Source organism: Acanthopagrus latus, chromosome 12 (assembly GCF_904848185.1).
Source record: "Acanthopagrus latus isolate v.2019 chromosome 12, fAcaLat1.1, whole genome shotgun sequence".
Classification (NCBI taxonomy): Eukaryota; Metazoa; Chordata; class Actinopteri; order Spariformes; family Sparidae; genus Acanthopagrus; species Acanthopagrus latus.
Genome location: NC_051050.1, coordinates 18,501,853 through 18,522,261, shown reverse-complemented (window position 1 = coordinate 18,522,261; position 20,409 = coordinate 18,501,853). Strand labels below are relative to the sequence as shown.

The following is a 20,409-nucleotide window of genomic DNA, read 5'->3' as shown; positions in this document are numbered from 1 at the left end:
CTTAAAAGAAGGCATCTTACAAGGAATATTTAGGTAAATATGCTTATTTCAATAAAAAGAAAACTCTGAGAAGACTAGTCTAGTTTCCCTGCCTTACTCATTGTAATATCAGTACCTGGAAAAAAAAGCCTATATATCAGAATATATATTCACCATTCACCTCTCAGTATATATGTGTATACTAGGATGGTTCAAAGAATTATGTTCAAATGCAGTAAAGAAAAAGCATTGAATGAAACTGCACTGTGGTACAAAAGTCCCTTTATTAGCATATACATTTATTTTTTTAGTACAAATCTTGGCAGCCACTTTTAAGCAAAGATAGGAAAATAGCAAAGTTCAGATCAAGATTTAAAATGAAGGGAGTTAGAAAAAGTATAGTGCTGCTTTACAGAGCAAGCTGTTCTACTACATTAAGTCATTGTACATAGGATTAAATTTGAAAGGTCTAATTTTCCTTAAGTAGCACTTGAAACGTGTCTGGTCCTTAAGTTTCATCAAAGTGACCTATAAAACTAGGTCTTGGAAAGTTAAACCACAGTCAATGACTGATGTTTAGTAGCACCAAGATCTCTTCATTATACATGTTCATTTGGACAATCAGGCAGCTTGTTATTGGCTTCAACACTTTGGTTGTGGTCGTGTCAAATTGTCATAAACAGCAGTTTTGGCAAAATTAAATGGCTCCAGACATTACTGAGTAAACCCACCGCAGATCAAAGATTTGTGCTATTTTAACTACTGCAATAACTGTACGTAAGTATGAGGCATAACACCAGAAAGTTTGTTTTTTTTTCTGAGGTACGAAAACAAATATTGGCTTTGTAAAACGACAGTAGCCGTTCGGGATCCATGTACATCTATCTTTGTACGAGTCTGACAAACGCCTGGACGAGCTGGATGAACGGCTCTTGACCTTCGTGGCTCGCCTTGGAGCCAGGCGTGGGAGGTTTGGACTGGGTGGAGGGGAGGATGCCACTAGCCGGAGACGATGGGGAGCCTCTGCGGAAGTGTCGAGAGAGGCTTGAGAGAAGAGTGCTCTGTAGGGGAAAGAAAGAGAAAATCAGTATATATACATTCAGTGCTTTATAAAGGGTAAGACTAGCATTAATCATATTCCTCATATAAAAAGAGGCTGGGTCTAACATACTAATGTGTACATTTTTCAGTGTTGAGAGAAACCATGATTTGTCAATTTGAAAGCACATTTTGCAAAACAAAATAAATCTCTCAGTGTGAAACAAGAAATATTTTTTCTGAAATAAGGTCCCCTTATATGTTATATATAGTTTAATTAAGCATAGAAATTTCCTCAATAGCCAAGGACTGCAGTTTTTAATGTTTTTTAAACAATATAGTTCTACGTTATAGAGGAATAACGCAATGCAACTGGCTTTATCTACAAAGGTAGTTAGAGAGGGTATTTTTCTGAGAGCAGGCATTCTAAAAGTAACAAATGGCCTTTATGTTTCATTCAGGTTTATACGTTAGCAGTTTAGTGTTTTCAGTACGAAAAACAGAATGTAACTAAACTCATCATTTGAAAGCACAGGGCAGGTGTGACGTCTCACCAGTTCAGAGCTGAGCTCCTGTTTGAGCCTCTGTTTGTCTCGAGGTAGGATGGAGGGATCTTTGAGACACCGAACAGCCTGAGAGATCAGCACGTAGAAACAGTTCTCCATGGTGAACATCAGCAACGACCTGAGGAAAAAAAGGAATCATCAATTCAATTCATCTGTCTGTATGAAGCTACAGCCAACAGCCGGCTAGCTTAGCTTAGCATAAAAACTGTAAGCAGGGAAATTTTCTCACTTCAGAGCTTGAATCTCCTCTGATGAGGCCAGTGAGACTATGCTCAAGGAAACTGGTTCCTTCTTCTTCTCCATCTGTGAACAAGAAAAGGACAAAACAATCAGGGATCTACTGTAGGCCGACTGCAGCTGAAGTTAAATGATTACATTAGAAATCTACCTCGCTCAACATGCTCAGAGCCACGTTGATGGTGGCCAGCAGGGTTCCAAACGAAGGAGCCACATCAGGGTCAAACGCCGGAGTTGTGAAGCTGAGCACAAACAAGGTTCGATACTCTGCCAAGTCCATACTCTGACACACAAGCAGAGACACAGACAGCATATTTTAAATTCTCCTTCATGTTTTTGTGTCCATATCTTCGCATTAACATCAGCGGAAGTGGAAGTTTTTCCTGAATAAGCAGGCTGACCTGGTCCAGGAGTATCTGGCAGCAGTCTGGTGTGAAGTGCTGCAGTGTTGCCAGGGTCTTACTGAGGATCTTCAGAAGACTGCACTGCACAGCCAGCAGGGCCTTCTGCTCAGCTTCCTCTCTCTCGCCGCCACCTGCTGCCTCTTTAGACGGGGTTTGAGCGGGCCGCTGCGTCCTGGGGAGAGGACCAGGTGGCAACGCCTCACCGTTTTTAGCCTAAAGAACACCAAAAAAATATACATTTGTTATTCATCTGAATAACAACACATCTTGGAGCTCTTTTTTACTTAATTTCTTGCGGCAGCCAAGTTCATTTGAGAAATGTAATGACACTACGGTGCCTGTCAATATCAAATCATATGATAAAAGTCCTTGTTCCTCACCTGGAGGTAGTGATGAAGCATCTTCTTGCTGTGGAGCAGATACGTGCAGGTCTGGCACAGATAACACAGGTTCACCTGCATAGACAGATAAATGTTAAATAACTGAATGCTGAACTGAGACTGCTCTGTTGAAGCTGATGTGTTATCTCGAATGTTGTTTGGCTGTTCTCTGGACTTGCCTGAACATCTCGGAGCAGTTTGGGCAGATGAAACTGCCACTCCTTACAGAAGCTCGAGAGCTGCAGCAGGAAACCAACCGTGTGATCGGCCTCGTCTAAACACGCCAGGCTCTGCACTGTCCGCACTGCATTCAGACACTGAACACGACAGAAAAGATAAGATGAAGATTTGGAATACTATCATCAACAACAAAAACATCCACATTACCAGCATACAACAATGAAATGCAGTTATAACACGTAAGTTGAGCCCCGGTATTGAATCCCTGTTAATGCAATGAGACAACTTCCATCACAGTCATACCTGTAGTATGCGCTCTTGATGTACTCCAACAAAGTCCAGGGCTTCGTTGATGAAGTTGTAGCGCAGAGTTTTGAGTAGACTCTCCATTAAAGACATGCAGAGGCGGTAAACTCCCGGCCAGCAGGCTGAGTCCTGCGACTTCCGGGAGAAACTCTGTTCACAGTCAGATACTGTTATTATATCGTATGCAGCGTTTTGCGTGAGTCATTAAGCAATGCTTTTACAGAAAACATTGCGTCACAGAGGGCCATTATAATTTCATTTTTTATTACCTGTGATGCTCCATTTGAAGACCCCTCATAGACACTCAGCAGAGGGAGGCAGATGGTCTGGATGACTCCCGCTCCGGCAACAGCTGCTGCCCCCTGGAGGACAAATGAAGACAACCTCAATGTGTGACATCTTTAGTTGAATACATTTATCCTAATGGCAAGTACTGTCTCTGTATCCAAAAACTAAAAAAAAAGAAACACAAATGGAGGTAACATCCTCTTTCAATATGATAAACACAAGCACTATGGTTTAATTTACAGCAGTATAGTGCACGTGGGATTCAATCAAGATATATTAACAAGTATTTAGAAGTCTGCATCAGAGTAAAGTCCATCAAATAAGTGCTAGAGTAATGTTTACTTATAAAAGTGTCCAGCAGTTATGGAAAAAGCTTAGTCTATTTAAAAACAAAAATTATATAATTGAAACACATTTAACATTTATTTTTAAAAAAATAATTTCTACAGACTGGTTAGGGAAATCAGAAATATTTAGAAATCGACTAACACCATCCTTCAAACTTCACAGTGGAGAAGTGTGTTTATGTGTTGTGTACCTGCGGCGTGCGGGCCAGTGTGAGCAGCAGGTGAAGTGCAGCCTCAGTGAAGTAGAGGTTGTGTTTGGATCGCAGGCTGAGCTCAACAGCGCTGAGCACCGAGGGGAGGACTGGAACCCTCCTCATCACTGAGACCCAGTGCTCACCGTCCTCGTCGGTCCGACACAGCTCCTTCGCTAAATGCAGAGCTAACACACACACCTGGGATAAAGAAGAAGAGGGTAAAATTAAAATCATGGTGGATTTCCACTGATGTCACATAATTATTCACTACAATCCGTGGCCTACCCCATCTCTTTGGTCCTTCTGTGGGCCACGGGGAGAATCTGTCTCCATGCTGTCCTCGTCTTCCGCTGTGTCTGCCGTCTGGCTCATGTGACGAGTATTGTCAATGAGCGCCAGGGCCTCGTCTTTCACCGTCTCGCACACAGACAACAACAGCTGGGGCAGCTGGGAAATATCTCCTCCTAGTTTACAAAGAAATCAATTGATGAACTCATTCGACTACAAACTGCACGATTAAATACAAACACAGATACCAGCAGACACACATATCTCTTACCATTGAGTCCCTGAATCTGTAGCACAGATATGAGTGCAGACAAGATTTTGGCTTTGGTCCTCTCCATCATCTGCTGGTCAGCTTGCAGGACACTCTCCAGTATCAAGGAGAGGGGAGACAGGATGTCAGGGGCTGTTGCCACCACACTGGATGGACGGACGGACGGAAGAGAGCAGTGACAAAGTCTGTTAGAAATTAAAGTATGGACTGCTGACTGAGTGTTTCCAGGTTTTATTTAAGTCTCAAACCTGTCAAAGGAATAAATACACACCTTTTCCACTGTTTGAGGAGGATAAGTAGTAGAGTGGCCATCATGGACCCAAGACGAAGACAAGGCACAGACATGGGTGTAGTCAGCTGAAAGAGACAGAAAGAGTTGCTAAGTAAAACAGCAGTGAATGTCAGAGAAATACCAGACATGTGATGCCACGATGACTTACAGCAGCTTTGGTCCCATCCAGGACGTCCATGAAGAGCTTCAGTTTGGTTGAGTCATCTGTTACCTGCATCACATCGGACTGAAAACACAAAAATATATTTTTTCATAAGGTCCATCTGTAAATGGTGTTCTGTGCAAAAACACCAGTGAATTTCTCATGAGACTTAAAAGATACAAAGCTATTCTTTTAAGATGACATCTTTTCTTTTGACTTATGAGTATATCTCAAAGTTGCGTACGTAATCAGCTGTGACTGACAGATGGGGTGGGACTGAGTCTTAAGCAAACGTGTAGAACTGGGCATTGGTACTATGTTGTAACTTGTTCTCTCACATTGGATACAGGAATGGTTTTATTTTGTTTAAAGCAAGAATAAATCAGCCAAATTAAGGCAACAGAATCAGTGACTGCAGTGTTGGGATCTGGACTGTTTAGCGTGTGAGTCATGAAGCAGACTCCTGTTACAAAGCATGAAAGACTTTAAAAAGGCCCGAGCCAGGACAAGCAGTATCATTCTTTTCATCAAACATTTGGCAAGAAAAAAGTTTACTTCCCAAATGCTGAAATATTCGTTTGAGGCAGGCTTATTGGGGCTTTCATGTATACTCCATCAGAACTGCTTGACAGTTGGTAGATAAGCTTCACAAAACCATGTGAGATTAGAGGAGCTGTGTCCAAATATTTCTATACCCTCAAAAACCAACTATCAATCGTTCAGACCTAATTCAAGCCATAATCGGAGATGAGTCTATTTCTGTCACTTTTAAATATCAACAACAATTTGTTGGCCAGCTTTCCACACATCTTAACAACTAGTTCTTCTCAAGTATACCCCGCATCCTTTCTTTTACACGTACAACACTCTAACCAGGCCTGGGTTTGCTGTAACGTACATGGCTAGTGGAAAGAATCAGCAGCATCCTCCACGCAGAGATCAACATCTGGGTCTCAGGGAAGTAACAGATGCCTTCCTCCTCCATCTCCACGATGTGGCACACGAGAGACTTCACATACTGGGACCAGTACTCATATCGTCGTGCATTGGAAAACTTCTGAAGGCCATCCTTCAGTGACTGCTCCAAGGAACCACTGTAACAATGCAGACACAAATAACATTTAATATAACATGCAAGATCTGAGCAGTTGTATGTAAATGAAAGTGACACATGTGACACATTTTTATCACATCAGGGATTCTTGGGATTACCTAACAACATAGTAGATTTCCAGGCCGATGATTTTCATGACAAAAGCACACGTCTCCAAAACACATGGCTGAGGGAAAAAAATGCTCGAGTTGAAATATCTGACATCCAATTTCACATGAATCATCATAGCCATGTGAAAAAGAACAAAATACCTCCGTGGTATCTGAAGGTGGGGTGAGAGTTCCAAAGAGAGGTGTTGTCAAATTTTCCCAAAACCGCTCTCTGTGTAACAAAGCAAGCAGCAATTTATTCATCATACTCAATCTTTCAGACTTACACCAAGTTGCACATACTTTTCCAAAACAAAGTGAGATAAAATGTGCTTACTTTTTACGTAAGACGGAGATGGCGCTGTCTCTGCGGTCCTGCCAGAGGGCGAGGAGGAAGGCCAGGGCTGCGCGGTGGAGCAGCGGAGGACACCAATACTTTCCCTGCTGTTTGGAGTCAATCAGGTCCAACACCACATGAAGACAGCTCCACTCACCGAGCAGAAACTCCTACAGGTTAAAAGAAAGTACATGTAGATATTTTGAATCCAGATACAGCACTACGAAAAGTAAAACTAAATACACTTCTTTGTATCACTACACATTATACCTTTGACCCTTCTTTGCCATCCTTGACTTCCAGGTTTAGGAAAAGCTCAATGAGTCCTGGCTGGGTTTCCACAGCAACTGTGAGGAACTCAAGGATCATGACCTTGATCCTCATGTCTTCCGTTTTGCTCTGCAGCCGGGTGAGGAATGCATCACGGATAGCTGCTGCGTCATTACCAAGGCAAGCGTAAACTGACATGGGAGCCACCTACAGATAAAATGAGGTCAACGTCAATACTTACTGTACGAAACAAAAGCAAACACATACTCAAATACAAACCAGTAGTAAAATTAAAGACTGGTCCCAAATACTGGCCAGGGACAAAACAAGGGGGGATAAACGTAAGCATAACTTATATTTCCATTGCTTGAATTTCATAAGTTCAATAAAATAATCTTGCCAAACACAACACTTGTTGTAAATAATAGTCCTGTAAATGTATCACAATAAAAGTCTGGTCACTAAAAGGCAAAGTAACGGAAACGTGAAAGGGCTTTTAATTTGGTTACAGGAACGTGTATTAACAGTGTAACGCAGTAACTTTTAACAGGGCAAATGGGAGCGAATCAAAAAGAGTAAATGAAGGCCCAAATATGATATTTTTCAAGTCCTTACTGTGGCCAGCCGTTTGAGCAGCTGGATTGCCAGGCGAGGCAGCGCTGGATCATGTTTGTGATAAATATACTTGGCTAGGACAACGATGAGATTGTTGCCATGGCCACCATGTTGGGTCAGGGCCTGCTCAAGAGGGGACACCACGTCAGATGGTGGCTTCAGGCGGATGACGTTGTTGGTGACAGAGAAGGCCAGCTTGACTGTCTGGATCAGGATTTGACCGGGACCCTCAGAGCCACAGCTGGAAAACACAGAGAGAAAATACAACAAGATATAAGGATTGAATTTGCCAACATGACAACACAATTTTCAGTCAATGACAAAATATGGAACACAGTCTGTTCACCTGCTTGGCTGTGCAGCCAGGACTACGTCGATGGTGTCAACTCCAACTCCCATAATATTGACAACTGCCTGCCCAGCCTCAGTGTTTGCCAGGCTGTAGATGCACAGAGACTGCAGGGTGGGGGTGCTGCATTGAGGAAAAACAGAATAAATCAGTTTTAAATCGTTTGGTCAATAGAAATTTGAGACATTCAAGTCTTTAATTTTTCCAACAGTGCAAAAAACACTGCACTTACTGTACTATTATACAAGTTAAAGTAGTTCAAAACAGACGTACCTGCCCTGGTCCTCTCCCTCTGGACTCAGATTGAGGATGGCATGAATCAGCTCCAAAATAAGACATCCTATAGCAACATAAAAAAAGTGTTCATTCTGTTTTTACATCTATTTTCATTCTGAAATAAAGAAACTACTGTCATGTCAGACATGTGCCCTTACCTATCCTCTCCCTGACTCCGTAGGTGTTGTAACGCCACTTATGGTAGGTGGGAAGCATCTCCTTCAACACCAGCAACACACAGGGGATCAGGCCTTTGTTCTGAGTGCTGCCAAGCTGACCCTGAAATTTACCAACAGGAAGAGGAGAAGAGAGAAAAGATGTACATTATAGCAGCGGGACAAAACGTTTATAGATTAATTTTGCTTAAAAATCCCAATGTTTAGCAGCTGTTTACATTCAATTTGGTAAAAACTGTTTCTACCTTGACCAGAGTTGTAATGAGGCGAAGGAAGGCGATGGTCACAGCGTACTCCCCCCTTGGCTGCTCAATCTGGACTAACAGGTTGCCATAGTTACCTGCCTTCATCCCTTCAGCACTAGAACAAAAAACGGTTGTGTATAATACTTTATATTCAGCCAGAAATAGTAAGAAAACATTAGGCAGCACACATTCTGAGCTTTTAAAATTACCTCACACACTGAGCCATGTTGGTCAAAGGGTTAGAGGCAAAGGGGAGGAAGCCTGTGTGGTGCAGACTGGACCACACCTGGATGTTGAGAAAAAAAAAAAAAAAAAAGATATATAAGAGCTGTGTTTGAAGGATGTCCAAGCTGTGACTCTAAAGCTCTGATTTCACGTTCTGTTCACACGACAAGTACCGAGCATACCGACCTTCCCAGGCATCCTTGCAGCCAGTACAGAGAGGCAGTTCACGCAGGAGGCAATCACGTCCACTGGAGGATTGATGACTGATGTTAACCTAACACACAGAATAAAAGATAAATTAATCACTTGTTTACAGTCAAGACTGTATCAAACACACTTTCGTGTTTGATGGGTATGCCTCACTAAAGTTAGATTACCTCTGCAGTAACATGTAGATGCGTGAAGTAAGAGGCAACAGACAATCTGACACAGTCCAGTCCGTGCTGATGATCTTATGGACCAGATCAAGGATCGGCTTCACACGTGCACAGTGAGCTAAAACATCTGGTGGAAGGAAAAACAAAAAACAGACAAATAATTTTGGATGAAAAAAAATAGATGACATCAGATGACATAATGAAAAACATTTGCTAGATAAGGTAAATATCTCTTACATTAAATAATCTTTCAGTTAAAATATTCTAATTATGAAATCCGCTGCACTTCGACAGTAATAAATATTTTCAAATCGTGTTGTTTCATTTAAAAGAAATGCCTTGGATTCCTTCATGTACCACTAGGGGGAGCTCACCACAATTCAAAAATAGTGGTTTTAAAAGGTCCACTATGTAAGAATAACATAGATTTAAAGGATTTAACCATCTGCTTGTAAGAATGAATGTACAAAGAGCTGTGTACCTGCAGTTGAAACCACATGGAGCAGCATCTCCACCTCACAGGTAAAGAGAGTCCAGGAGCTGTATGAATGCTCCCATCGAACCACGTAGCCTTGCTCGCCTCCGATCATCACCTGGCCCAACACTCCCTGTGGCATCCAGAGGTTTGTCTGTCCTGTGCCTGGTGATTGAGATGAAATGTTAGAGTGGAGGTACTTCATGAAAAATCTTAAATCTTCTATAATTATGCCTAATATCAACATACATTTTTGGCCACACTAAATCTACAACCGCATTAAAATCTCAGTGTAATAACCAAACAAACTAACCGAGAGGGTACAAGAGCTTTGGTGTTTGTCTCCTCCAAAGCGTCTCATCATCTTTGGAGATGATATCATTTGGTTTATGTTTGTAAACTTGGGTATAGAAGGACATCTTATCCAAAAAGTTGTACACCTGCCAGAGGAAATAAAACAAAAATCAAACAATTTATATTAGGCAAAAGAAGAGCATATAAAATATACATGTCTGCGGATGTGTGTAATCTACCTTTTTAACGGTTGACTTGTTTGACAGAAGTGCAGTTAGAAGCTGTAACAGTGGTCCAATCTTATGTGGGAACATTCCAACTGCACTGTCCAGGATCATTCCCAATCCCATGTTCGGTTTCTGGATTTACAAAAAAAAATCAACAAAAAATATCAACTGTCAACATTATTTGTTTTTTTATCCAAAGTTATCTCTGATGCACTCTCATTTTTGTTTTTTTCTCACCATTTCCCAAAAGACTTCAGCCAGATTGGGAGCAGAGAGGACCTCACAGGCAGCATCTATCAGATGGGAGCACTGTGTCGCCACCCCGTCAGTCTGTTACATGCAATATGATAGCAAGATATTAACATAGGTCACAAATATGAATGTGACTGAGGAACAATAAAGGTAACATATATATACACACGTGTGGTTGTATACCTGTAGGCTTTCCTCTTCAAAAGAAGTGATGACAAATGAGAGGAGACCGTAGATACACATCTTTGCTGTGCTTGCTGTGCACTGGAGGGAGTCAAAGAGTGGTCAAATTTAATGTAGCATAACAATACAAATACATATCTAAGCATAGACATTGCACACAGCATACTGTTTCTGATACTGTGTCACATATTTTATCAGAAAAAAATACTGAGTTTTTGCTGAAAATTTAACAAGTTTTAGAATTTGAATGACAATAAAGGCATTCTAATTGTTAGTGATGATGTAGATCTTCTCACTTCAATGTCTGGCTGCGCTGCAGATTTGAACCACAGATTGAGGGACATGATTATGAAACCAGAAATTTGAATCAGCTCAGATTCTGACTATAAACTAACCCTGTGCAGAATGCTTTCCTGCTGCCAAGTGGTTTTCTTTCTAGCCCTCTCATTAGAGACTAGTTTATGTCTGAGGCCCCATGTGATTAAATTTAACTACCTGGTAAACAAAACCAGAAGCACGCGGAATCCTAACAACAAAATCCACGGCTGTCTGGCTTTTGAGTCAAGTGTGGATTAAGACCTCGTGAATGGACTTCCTTCACTTGATGTAGTTCTACCCAGAAACTTAAGCAGTTTAAGGAGTGGCAGCAGTGGAGAGGCAAACTGTGAAATGGTTTTACTGTAGTAGCTGAGACAAGACAGGATGCATTAAAGACACTGTTGTGTCTGTGTGTGTCTCTGTTCTCTTACATTATTCCCTGAGACTCCGAGACCTTTCAGCATAGTAGAAATGTACTTGAACACCCCCAGCTGTAGGGCGGTGTTGCCTATCCTCCTGATCACAGGGCTGGTCTCTTCTGGGCGTAGAGTGTGTCTCAACAGGACCCAGGCCAGCAGCACAGGTCCATGATGAGGGATATCACCAAATGTCAGCAGTAGTTGATCCATCTCCTGAAAGAAACAGAGGAAATACAGTTTCAGAAATAATTTTCTGTAACTGCAATGTTAAACTAGGGAATTGATGAGGTCACTAATAAACATTAAGTCATTTAAAATAGCCACTCTCTTTTGAAATGTAGAGTTTTCCCTGAAAAGGTTTAGGTCAACTTTAGCTCATTGTTTGGATTTTTGTCAGTATTATTGCTCTACAGTTTCATTACATTGTATGCACAGACTCTGGTCAAACCTTGATGACATCAGGAGCACTGGAGAACTGATGTTGTTCCGTTCGGTCTTCCAGGGCACACTTGTGCAGGAAGTCTATGTCCATTCCCTCAACCAAGATGAGAGAGCTCAAATATCTGCAGGCCAGAGAAACAAGACGTTAAATACTCTACAAGGAATGAAATATTAAAGAATCTACTTGATATTATAATACTACAAATTCCCCAGATCCCAATCAGATCAAGCATCTGTGGGATGTGCAGGAAAAAAAATTCAGATCCATGGAGGCTCCACCCCCCAACATATAAGCCAAATGACATCACAGGACAGCCTCAGAGGTCTTATGAGCATACTGTGATGGGTCAGGGCTATTTTGGTTTACACTTCCTGGAGGAAGATATATCGTTTTAAAGCTATGTGGTTCTCTTACCCGATGCGGTCAACCAATGCGTCCATGCTCTTGTCTACTAAGTGTCTGTTGGTCTGCCGCAAACCGAAACCTTGTTCTTTGAACATTTTGGTGAAGCTGAGCAGGTCAGATGGGCTCATCTCAAAGTAGGCGTAATACAGAAAGATGATCTCCAGCAGCAGCGACTGTTCTCTGAGACACTGGAGGAACCATAGTGACACCTGTCTCTCGGTCTATAAAAAACAAAGCCAATACATAAAACATCATTTTAAATTCTTTGACAAATGTCACTGTCAATTCTGAACTTCAAGTCAAACGGAACAAATGTGAGTAATAGTTACATCTAATCGAAGTAATTTTAGCTTGTAATAACAAAATGTGAAGTAAATTATCACCATGAGGTTTCCATGAGTTTCCCATGTTGGTGCTTCTGCTTTGAAGAGCTTCTCAAACTGTGACTGGTAGTTGCTCACCAGGTCCTTCTCCAGTTTATTTACACAGTTACTGTACTCAGCCTGGACAAAAAACAACAGACCCAGAGTTATGTGACAGGAGTAAGAAAAACTAGAGGTATTTTCAGTGAGAAATATGCAAACAGTGTTCTTTTTATTTTTCTGATGTGACCCAACTGCAGCTGCTTCTCACCCTGTATGGATGTCGTTCATCTTGAAAGTATGTCAGCAAGAGCAGGACACATCTGAGCAGACACATACGCTCATCGTAGTAATAGTCAGCAATCTGTGAATACACAGTCAGGCAGTAGGTCATACTTGAATTAAATACTGAAACTGAACTGAATCAAGAGCAACTCTTCAGCTAGCGTAAATGGCTGCAGATCTCTGTACTGACCTTCAGCAGCAATGCCTGGCTTTGTCGCTCATCCTTGAGAACAACCTGCATGAAAGACACAGTTAGCCACCAGCTGAATCTCTTTAACAATGCTAACCAACAATCTTTTGAGTCTTTTAATCCTCATGCAAAAAGGGGACCTAAATCTAAGTCATGACAGAACAAAATTTGGTAAAACACCTCTCAATACTATCATTATTCTGTAAAGCTGCACATGGCAGGTGCTTTTTTTGGTGTGCTGCAAAAGTGCACCAAGATTTCACACACAAATTTCATCACAGCTTTGAAAAAAAATCAGTGACCTTTAACGAATCACGGGTTCCTCTGTAGTCCTCCTGTAGGTAGCACTGTAAAAGCTGCACACTCTGCTGCTCATCAAGACCCTGTAAGATTATCAAAGCATTAACTCACGTTCAAATCTTGAAATGCAACACCAAATGAACCCATGAATTCAAGTCTAACTCTTACCAATAGTTTACTGATCCTCAGACCAAAATCCTTCAGCGGCTGTGCTACATCTTTGTTGTCCTTCACTTTCCCAGCAGATGATGAGCTAGAACAAGTGATTCTGACAATTACTCTTATGGCTGTTGTGAATAATAATACATTTGATGATAGGATCATACCGTGACATACCTGGGTGACTTGTAGTAATTTAGTCCTTGATGCAGTCTGTCCCAGTGTCTGTCAAGTTCTGCCTCTATCTGTGCCTGTGCCCGTCATAATAAGAAGAAAGAAAATCATTATGCCATTCTGGCTAGTGTGACACTGTCAAACACTAATATACTATCAGTGGACAAATAATACAGTCACGTGATTTTGGTACAACCAAACAACCCTCACCTAAATTCTGATTCAAACTTCAAAATGTCATTTCAGCAAGTTATGTTACATAAAATGTGTCAAGAAGACAAGAAGACATACCGGTTCTCTCAATGCAGATCTTCCTAGCAGTATAGTCCATAGTTCTCGACAGCTCCTAAGAGACAAACAGGGGAATTTTAGCTAAGTGATCATATATGTTAATGAATAAAACATGAGGAGGAAGCAGTCAGTTGCTAGTTCATCCAGATGTAAAAAGTAGCAGTAGTAGCAGTTTCTAGTGAAAATGGCTGCCTCAGTCTTGGACTGTCCTCTGGACTCCATTGAGGTGGGTGAGAGGAGGACGTTAGCCAAGCTGACATATATTATGGACAACCCTTCTCACCCACTACTGTGGGGGGCCTTAAGCAGCTCCTTCAGCAACAGATTGCTTCAACCACAGTGTAAAAAAAGGAACGCTACCACAGGTCATTCATTCCAACTGCATTCATTGAGACTGTTCAACACCAACAACCCTTAATGTAGCATAAGCACCTACTTATCTTGCACTACTTGCCACTTCTACCTCCGCCACATTCTGCAATTATCCTGTGCAATAATGCTATTTTATTTTTTTACATATTCATACACTGAGTTTGTTTATTTTCAAACAGTGTATTTAAACACTGTATTTATTTTTGCATCCAACCTTCAACAATGCAATACTCTGACACTTTATCTAAATGTATAATGCACATTTTTGCCTCCTGTATATAATGCACATAATGTATAGTCCTTCTATGTTTTATCTTTTATCTAAATCTTTTTTTAGGATTTTTATGTCAGTATGACTGTCTACCTGCTACTGTGACAAGTGAATTTCCCCGATGTGGGATGAATAAAAGTCCAAAAAAAGAAAAAAAATTTCTCATTTAATAGCAGATTTGGGGTGGGAAATACGTCACCATACAACCCTCATTTTCATACCATTAACACTATGGTAGCTATTCTTTTAATCTCTCCAGTAAAGTATTTTGAGCTCTCTAATATTTAGCTGTATAAGCCGGGGCAGGGCTCTGGGGTGCAACTATTTTGGTCGAATATGCAGCCAAAAATCTGTCAAGTGCAAATGAACATTTTCACTGGTGAGCCTGAAATTGAATTCAAATGCATTATTGGGTGAACATAAATGAGGACATTGGGCACTCCAGTACAACCAGTCTGAAAATCTGCAAGGAGAAACATTTCTGACTGGTGTTGATATCTATAAACACTTTCTAAGCATAACGTTACACAAAATGTAACAAACAACCATATGTCATGACATGACGTGACACACGTATAGTTAAGTCTTTTTTTCCACACTGCAGCTGTGAAACAGTTTCTGAAAACACTAATACAGAGAGCTGGTTGACTAATTGATAATATTATACCACCCTCAATTTCCTGAACACATCAATTGTCACTTCATATCAACTGACTTATAAATACAGATTATTCGGTGTATTAACAAGTTGAAGACTGGGTAGTTTCTGTGGCAGCACGTTGGTGTATTTTCATTCTGTGCAAATGCGAGAGGTGATATTTTCCATTCAAATCATCTGAGCTAACGTACTAAGTCATTGTCATGTCTGTGCCAAAACACTAGCGTTAGCCTCTGCTACTTTGTCACACAACTAACAATTGTATTATTTGAAGCGACCAAGCACGGCACATAGGCATTTCAACGAGAAATGTAATCACCACATTGTTTTATTAACCAGATGTATATGTATATGTATAGTTCAAAAGTCAACATGGTGTTGTTGACATGCGGCTGACACACCGCGTTGCTGTAAGCCATTCAAATGTTCAACTGTTAGCAGCTGCTAAGCTAGGTTAGCGTGGTGCTAACAGCTTGAAAGACACACTGTCAAACAAAAACGTTTCTGCAGATAAGACTAAATACGAACTTACAAAACAGCCACGCATTTTAGACATATCAACTCAGTGATGAATACTTCTAAAAACTATTTAAATGAGGTGAACGATAACTAAAGTTCGTTGCTATCTGCCTACCTGACGCTCATCTCCGATTCCGCCATCTTCGTTCCTGCCTTGTGATTGGTTGTTGCCCTGCGTCGTCATTACCGTCGTAGGCCCGTTCTTCTTCTTCTTCTTCATCGCCGCCGTCTTCTTGATCACAAGTCGACCGCCATCTTGTGGAGTAAAGTATTTATCGCTTTATTTCTAAATTCAGTCACAAAATGTTTCCAAAACCGTCTTATAAACAAAAAATAAAGCATAATTAAGCATAACGTATGCCGTATACTGCACGTTTATAATCTGGCATGATTCTACTTTCGTTTATGCTATGCTAAAATGGTCGATTCATGTTTAATATTGAACTTTACTATAATGTAAATAAGGGCGTAGCTTTGTTTTTATAGTTGCATGTCCAGTATGCGTTTTCTTAAGGTCACAAAATAAATATTTAAGCATAACGTTTAAAAATAAATTAAAAACTAACCAAAAACCACGCCTTTAAGAGATTTTTTTTTGGTACAGCTGTACCACGTGACCCAGCTGTCAAATATGGCCCCTTCCTACTGGGTGTGAGGAACGGGACAGCTGACAAAGGAAAGGAATCTGTCAAAAAAAAAAAAAAAAAAAGGACGGCACCGGTTCATATCACAGCACACCTTCGTCCAGAGAACACTGCACTAATGTGGTACGTACGCATGTCTTTGTCAACCCGGGTTTCATCTCCATTCTGCCAGCAGTTTGCTCCTGTGCCGTTATGCTAACTCGGTGCAGTCAGCTGTATTTTCTGTCGTTAGCTTGATGCTGTCCGAGGTTGCAGCATCCTTGGCTCGCAGAGCTGGCCCCACTCGGAAATATTAGCACGGATGTGAGAGGTGACTTCTTTTCGCCGTGTTCGTCAGACGTGATGGCCATGTGTGAAAACCTACACGGCTTATTTAGCTCATTACAAGACAGTCCCAATCTCCTAACCAACATTGGAACAAAAAGGTTACAGCTGATGTAGAAAGAGCATGCATTTCTCCTGGGGTCTCATTCACGTGCTTGCAGAGCTGTGTGGATTTCACAGAGACTAGGTAAATGTTCAGTGTGGCCATAGTTCAACGACAGAAAGCAGATAAAGCACGAGCAAGGTTCACTGTTAATATTAGCTAAGATGACTCATGAACTCAGTTCACCCAGTCTCACAAAGACTCAGCTCATTATGGTATTTTGTGGTGTGTGTGTTTTTTGTAATGGTAACCTCACTGAATTGATTTCCCCCCTCTTTGTTTCTAGATATCCTTAGCAAGAGAAAAAATGCCTGCCAAATGATGAAGTGTGCCAGAGAGAGGAACTGACAGAAGAAGGCCTTCTTTGTTGCAGACCATCTGTTCAGATCAAACCCTTCCTCCCTCCCTGTGAGCCTCCACCCTGCAGTCATGCAGATCAATCCAGTGTACGTGGAGTCCTCTGTAGTTTTGGCTGTGGTGCTGTGTGTCCACATGGCGCTGTGGAACCAGCACTCCTGGTGCAGCATAGCCCTCTTCATCCAGGCTTTCTACGTACAGCACAAATGGGACCGCCTGCTCCGGTCGGGGGGCGCCGTGTTCCAGTTCCGTCCCTCGGCAAACAGCGGCATCGTCCCGGCCTCCATGGTGATGCCTTTGCTGGGCCTGGCGCTGAGAGAAAAGTGCTCGGCCTCAGGGAATGTCTACTTTGAGCGCTTCTCCATGGTGGTCACCATCACAGGAATGATGCTGGCTCTTTTTCTCTCCCTGATTGCGCTGGGCATCACGAGGCCCGTACCCACCAACACTTGCGTGATCGCGGGCATGGCTGGCAGCGCCATTCTCTACACGACCAAACAGACGCTGACGGTGTCTGAGGTCATAGAGGTCTTAGAGGTGCTGTTGATCTTCGTTTATCTCAGCCTGATTGTGCTTTACCTGCTGCCCCGTTGCTTCACACCTGGAGAGGCACTCCTCATTGTCGGTGGAATCAGTTTCATCGTCAACCAGCTCATCAAGCGCTCCCTGAACCTGGCAGAGGTCAAGGGTGATCCAGTGAACTATTTCCTGCCGGTCGTAGTGGTGGGGTCGCTGCTGCTGGGTGTTTTCTTCGCCCTGCTCTTCTGCTTCATGGAGTCGGAGACCTGGGTGTCATCGCTCTTCTTTCACATGATGACAGCCGTTCTGGGCCTGGGAATCCTGATGCCGTGGCTCTCGTTGTTCATCGGCCGGCACCCCATCATGTGGCTGCTGGACTTTGTGACGTTAAATGACAGGAGACTCGGTTTGCTGGGGTACTGGGTGTTCCTGGCTGTAGTGGCCACTTGCGTTGTGTTACACCAGAACTACCAGCGTCAGTCAGGGTCCAAGAAGCACCAGGCCTCCACTGTTGTCAGGAAGTACTTCCATCTGATTGTAGTGGCCACATACGTTCCGGGGCTGATATATGACCGGCAGCTGCTTCACGTTGCATCCGTGGGTTGCTTGGCGGTTTTCTTGTTCCTGGAGTACTCGCGTTACTTCCGGATCAAGCCGCTGGGTCAGCTGCTCAGGCAGGTGCTCACCTTGTTCCTGGATGAGCGGGACTCTGGGCCTCTCATCCTCACCCACGTCTACCTGCTGCTGGGCATGTCTCTGCCCATATGGCTGTTCCCCAGCCCCTGTGCCCCCAAGGGGATACTTCCCGGTGCGGGCGGCCTGGTGCCATACGCAGGTGTGCTGGCCGTTGGGGTTGGAGACACCGTGGCCTCTGTGTTCGGCAGCACCATGGGGGAAATCCGCTGGCCCGGCACAAAGAAAACCATGGAGGGGACAGCAACATCTGTGTTCGCACAGATCATCGCTGTCGCCATGTTTCTCATCTTTGATGGGAGCATCAACCTGAACTCAACCTACTCATGGATTGTTGGCTCCATCACTCTGGTGGCCATGCTGGAAGCCTACACCTCCCAAATAGACAACCTCCTCCTCCCACTCTACCTCTTCATCCTGCTGTTGCTTTGACTGGACAGATGGAACAAACAAAAACAAATCCCTTTTAATGGACTAAGCTCTTTCTGAGGGGAGAGGTCAAATTTGGCAAAAATAAATGTAACAAAAATATAGTAGACGTTCTAGAAGTCCCTTTTAGGAATCAGTGGATTTCAAGTAAACAGGGAGTCATAATACTAGCACAAGAAAGAAATAGATAATCGACTATTTAATTGGCGTTAATGTCGTCAAACCAATGTGGCAGCAGACGTGATGTTAGCATGACATTAGAATCCGTCGCCCTCAGATCACAAGTCATTTCTGTATCAGTTGCTTCGAGGAATGAGACGACGACCAGTTGCGAAATATTCTTTGAGTCGCGTCTGCGGTGGCGGCAGCGGTGTATGGTTTCTTTTTGCGTCACTGTCCTGACGGCGAGGTACTCGACCACTGACACCAACCACTCCTGCATTATGCAACAGGAGACAGGATCAGCAAAGCGGACAAATGTCCTTTAAACACTAAGAGACGTGTTGACGCTGCTACACAGCAAATCAATGAGAGGGTTTTCCCTCTCTTTTCCCAAATTGATACATGCCTTTGTATTGCCTTTGAAGAACATTATTTAAAGTTAGCTTATTGATATGTCTTTTTCTTAATCGACGTTTTTGTTATTAGATTATTTTGCCTCCCCGATGGCAATATGAAGTACTTACTGCTGAAGATATTTGCCTTAAGAAGTATATTTTCTATCACACATAACCTACTGTTGTAGATGCTGTAGATGAAAGCATGAGCAGCCCCTCTCGACTCTTCTTTATAAGGGCTGATTTTTACTTCAATATGGCAAAAACTCACTATGCTCCTGCATGACAATAATGTGAAACTCAGTACTGTAACATGTACACAGGTATACTACAGTATATTTTTGTGTGGTAAACTGATTTTGCGTAATATTTCTGAGGTTCGATGGGACCCGTTCAAAGTAGACTTAATATGTACATTTCCTTGTGACACTGAGCCTACAACCTGCAAAGTTTTGGAGTCTGTAGATACGCTTTGGGCCAAAACGACGATTGACATGTGGCCCCTTTTCTTTGGAGCATTTTGTGCCACAATTTATTGAATATTTGCTTTATAGAATTATCCTCAAATGTCACCAGGTTTCATCTCATCGTTCTTAGATGAGGACGCTACAGTTTATTAACCTGATACTTGTTTTTTGGCATGAATTAATTAACCTTTTCTGTTCGATTCATCTGTAAAAGCTCTTTGGTGTTTTTATGTTGTAAAAATTTATTAGCATGCTCCTAATGGTATGTTGTTTTTGCCATCATCTTTCCATTTATAAGAAGAAAAAAAAAATGTAATATTGCATGTTGAGTGCATCAGAGAAGAAAGATGACGTTGATACGCCTCCTGTTTTTGTCCCATTCGTTCGATTCCCACTTGACGTGTGAGAAGTGCGGCTGACTGACGACATTAACATTATTAACCCCTTGATCAGTTTGAGTTAAAGTTAACATGAGAGGTTTGAAAGTTGTGATCAATAATCATTCGTTCCTCAGTTTTGTTGTTTTTCTTTCAAATCACGTCTTACAATGAAAGTACTTGAAAAACAGAAATGCTCACTGTTGTCTGTAAAGAAAAAAGAAAATAAAAAAAGAAATAGGAATCTGCCATCTCATGTTGACACAGAGTCATAAAAATGATCTTGAACAATAATAATGCTGGTTGGTGACGATGTTGAGGAGGAGTTGCTGAATAAAAAGTACATCTAAAGATCAAG

The 20,409-nt window shown here is 42.1% G+C and overlaps 2 protein-coding genes across 5 annotated transcripts; one reads left to right on the top strand and one right to left on the bottom strand.

Moving 5' to 3' along the window:
• Positions 1 to 233: 233 nt before the first annotated feature.
• On the bottom strand, positions 234 to 15,798 carry nup188 (nucleoporin 188). Of its 2 annotated transcripts, none has more exons than XM_037117996.1 (43): positions 15,697 to 15,798; positions 13,762 to 13,816; positions 13,474 to 13,547; positions 13,306 to 13,390; positions 13,140 to 13,220; positions 12,838 to 12,882; positions 12,634 to 12,726; positions 12,384 to 12,503; positions 12,010 to 12,221; positions 11,602 to 11,716; positions 11,166 to 11,366; positions 10,417 to 10,497; positions 10,219 to 10,311; positions 9,994 to 10,113; positions 9,774 to 9,900; positions 9,467 to 9,625; positions 8,986 to 9,112; positions 8,795 to 8,882; positions 8,593 to 8,669; positions 8,384 to 8,498; positions 8,121 to 8,241; positions 7,960 to 8,026; positions 7,684 to 7,809; positions 7,338 to 7,578; positions 6,723 to 6,929; positions 6,453 to 6,622; positions 6,278 to 6,347; positions 6,125 to 6,192; positions 5,811 to 6,006; positions 4,919 to 4,996; positions 4,750 to 4,835; positions 4,479 to 4,663; positions 4,205 to 4,383; positions 3,917 to 4,117; positions 3,360 to 3,452; positions 3,088 to 3,240; positions 2,784 to 2,921; positions 2,605 to 2,679; positions 2,222 to 2,437; positions 1,972 to 2,103; positions 1,813 to 1,886; positions 1,572 to 1,701; positions 234 to 1,040 (listed from the first exon to the last, which is right to left on the bottom strand). In XM_037117996.1, the coding sequence occupies exons 1-43, from the start codon at positions 15,720 to 15,722 to the stop codon at positions 861 to 863; spliced, it is 5,280 nt and encodes a 1,759-aa protein (XP_036973891.1). In that variant the 5' UTR covers positions 15,723 to 15,798; the 3' UTR covers positions 234 to 860. The 2 variants fall into 2 exon arrangements, with proteins under 2 accessions (XP_036973891.1, XP_036973892.1); XM_037117997.1 differs by having other exon boundaries at positions 861 to 1,040; positions 4,479 to 4,624; positions 15,697 to 15,722.
• dolk (dolichol kinase) lies at positions 15,737 to 20,408 on the top strand. 3 transcript variants are annotated; one of them, XM_037118000.1, is made up of 3 exons: positions 15,737 to 15,844; positions 16,186 to 16,348; positions 16,939 to 20,408. In XM_037118000.1, the coding sequence occupies exon 3, from the start codon at positions 17,082 to 17,084 to the stop codon at positions 18,651 to 18,653; it is 1,572 nt and encodes a 523-aa protein (XP_036973895.1). In that variant the 5' UTR covers positions 15,737 to 15,844; positions 16,186 to 16,348; positions 16,939 to 17,081; the 3' UTR covers positions 18,654 to 20,408. The 3 variants fall into 3 exon arrangements, with proteins under 3 accessions (XP_036973895.1, XP_036973894.1, XP_036973893.1); XM_037117999.1 differs by having other exon boundaries at positions 15,802 to 15,849; XM_037117998.1 differs by lacking the exon at positions 15,737 to 15,844 and having other exon boundaries at positions 15,935 to 16,348.
• Position 20,409: the final 1 nt, after the last annotated feature.

Excerpts from the sequence above, each read along its gene's own strand:
- dolk (XM_037118000.1), top strand. The coding sequence starts at position 17,082 with ATGCAGATCAATCCAGTGTACGTGGAGTCCTCTGTAGTTTTGGCTGTG.
- nup188 (XM_037117996.1), bottom strand. The coding sequence starts at position 15,722 with ATGGCGGAATCGGAGATGAGCGTCAG. Across the intron at positions 9,113-9,466 it reads CCATGTGGTTTCAACTGCAG|ATGTTTTAGCTCACTGTGCA; the intron begins GTACACAGCTCT and ends TCCTTCCACCAG. Across the intron at positions 7,579-7,683 it reads CTGGCTGCACAGCCAAGCAG|CTGTGGCTCTGAGGGTCCCG; the intron begins GTGAACAGACTG and ends TGTGTTTTCCAG.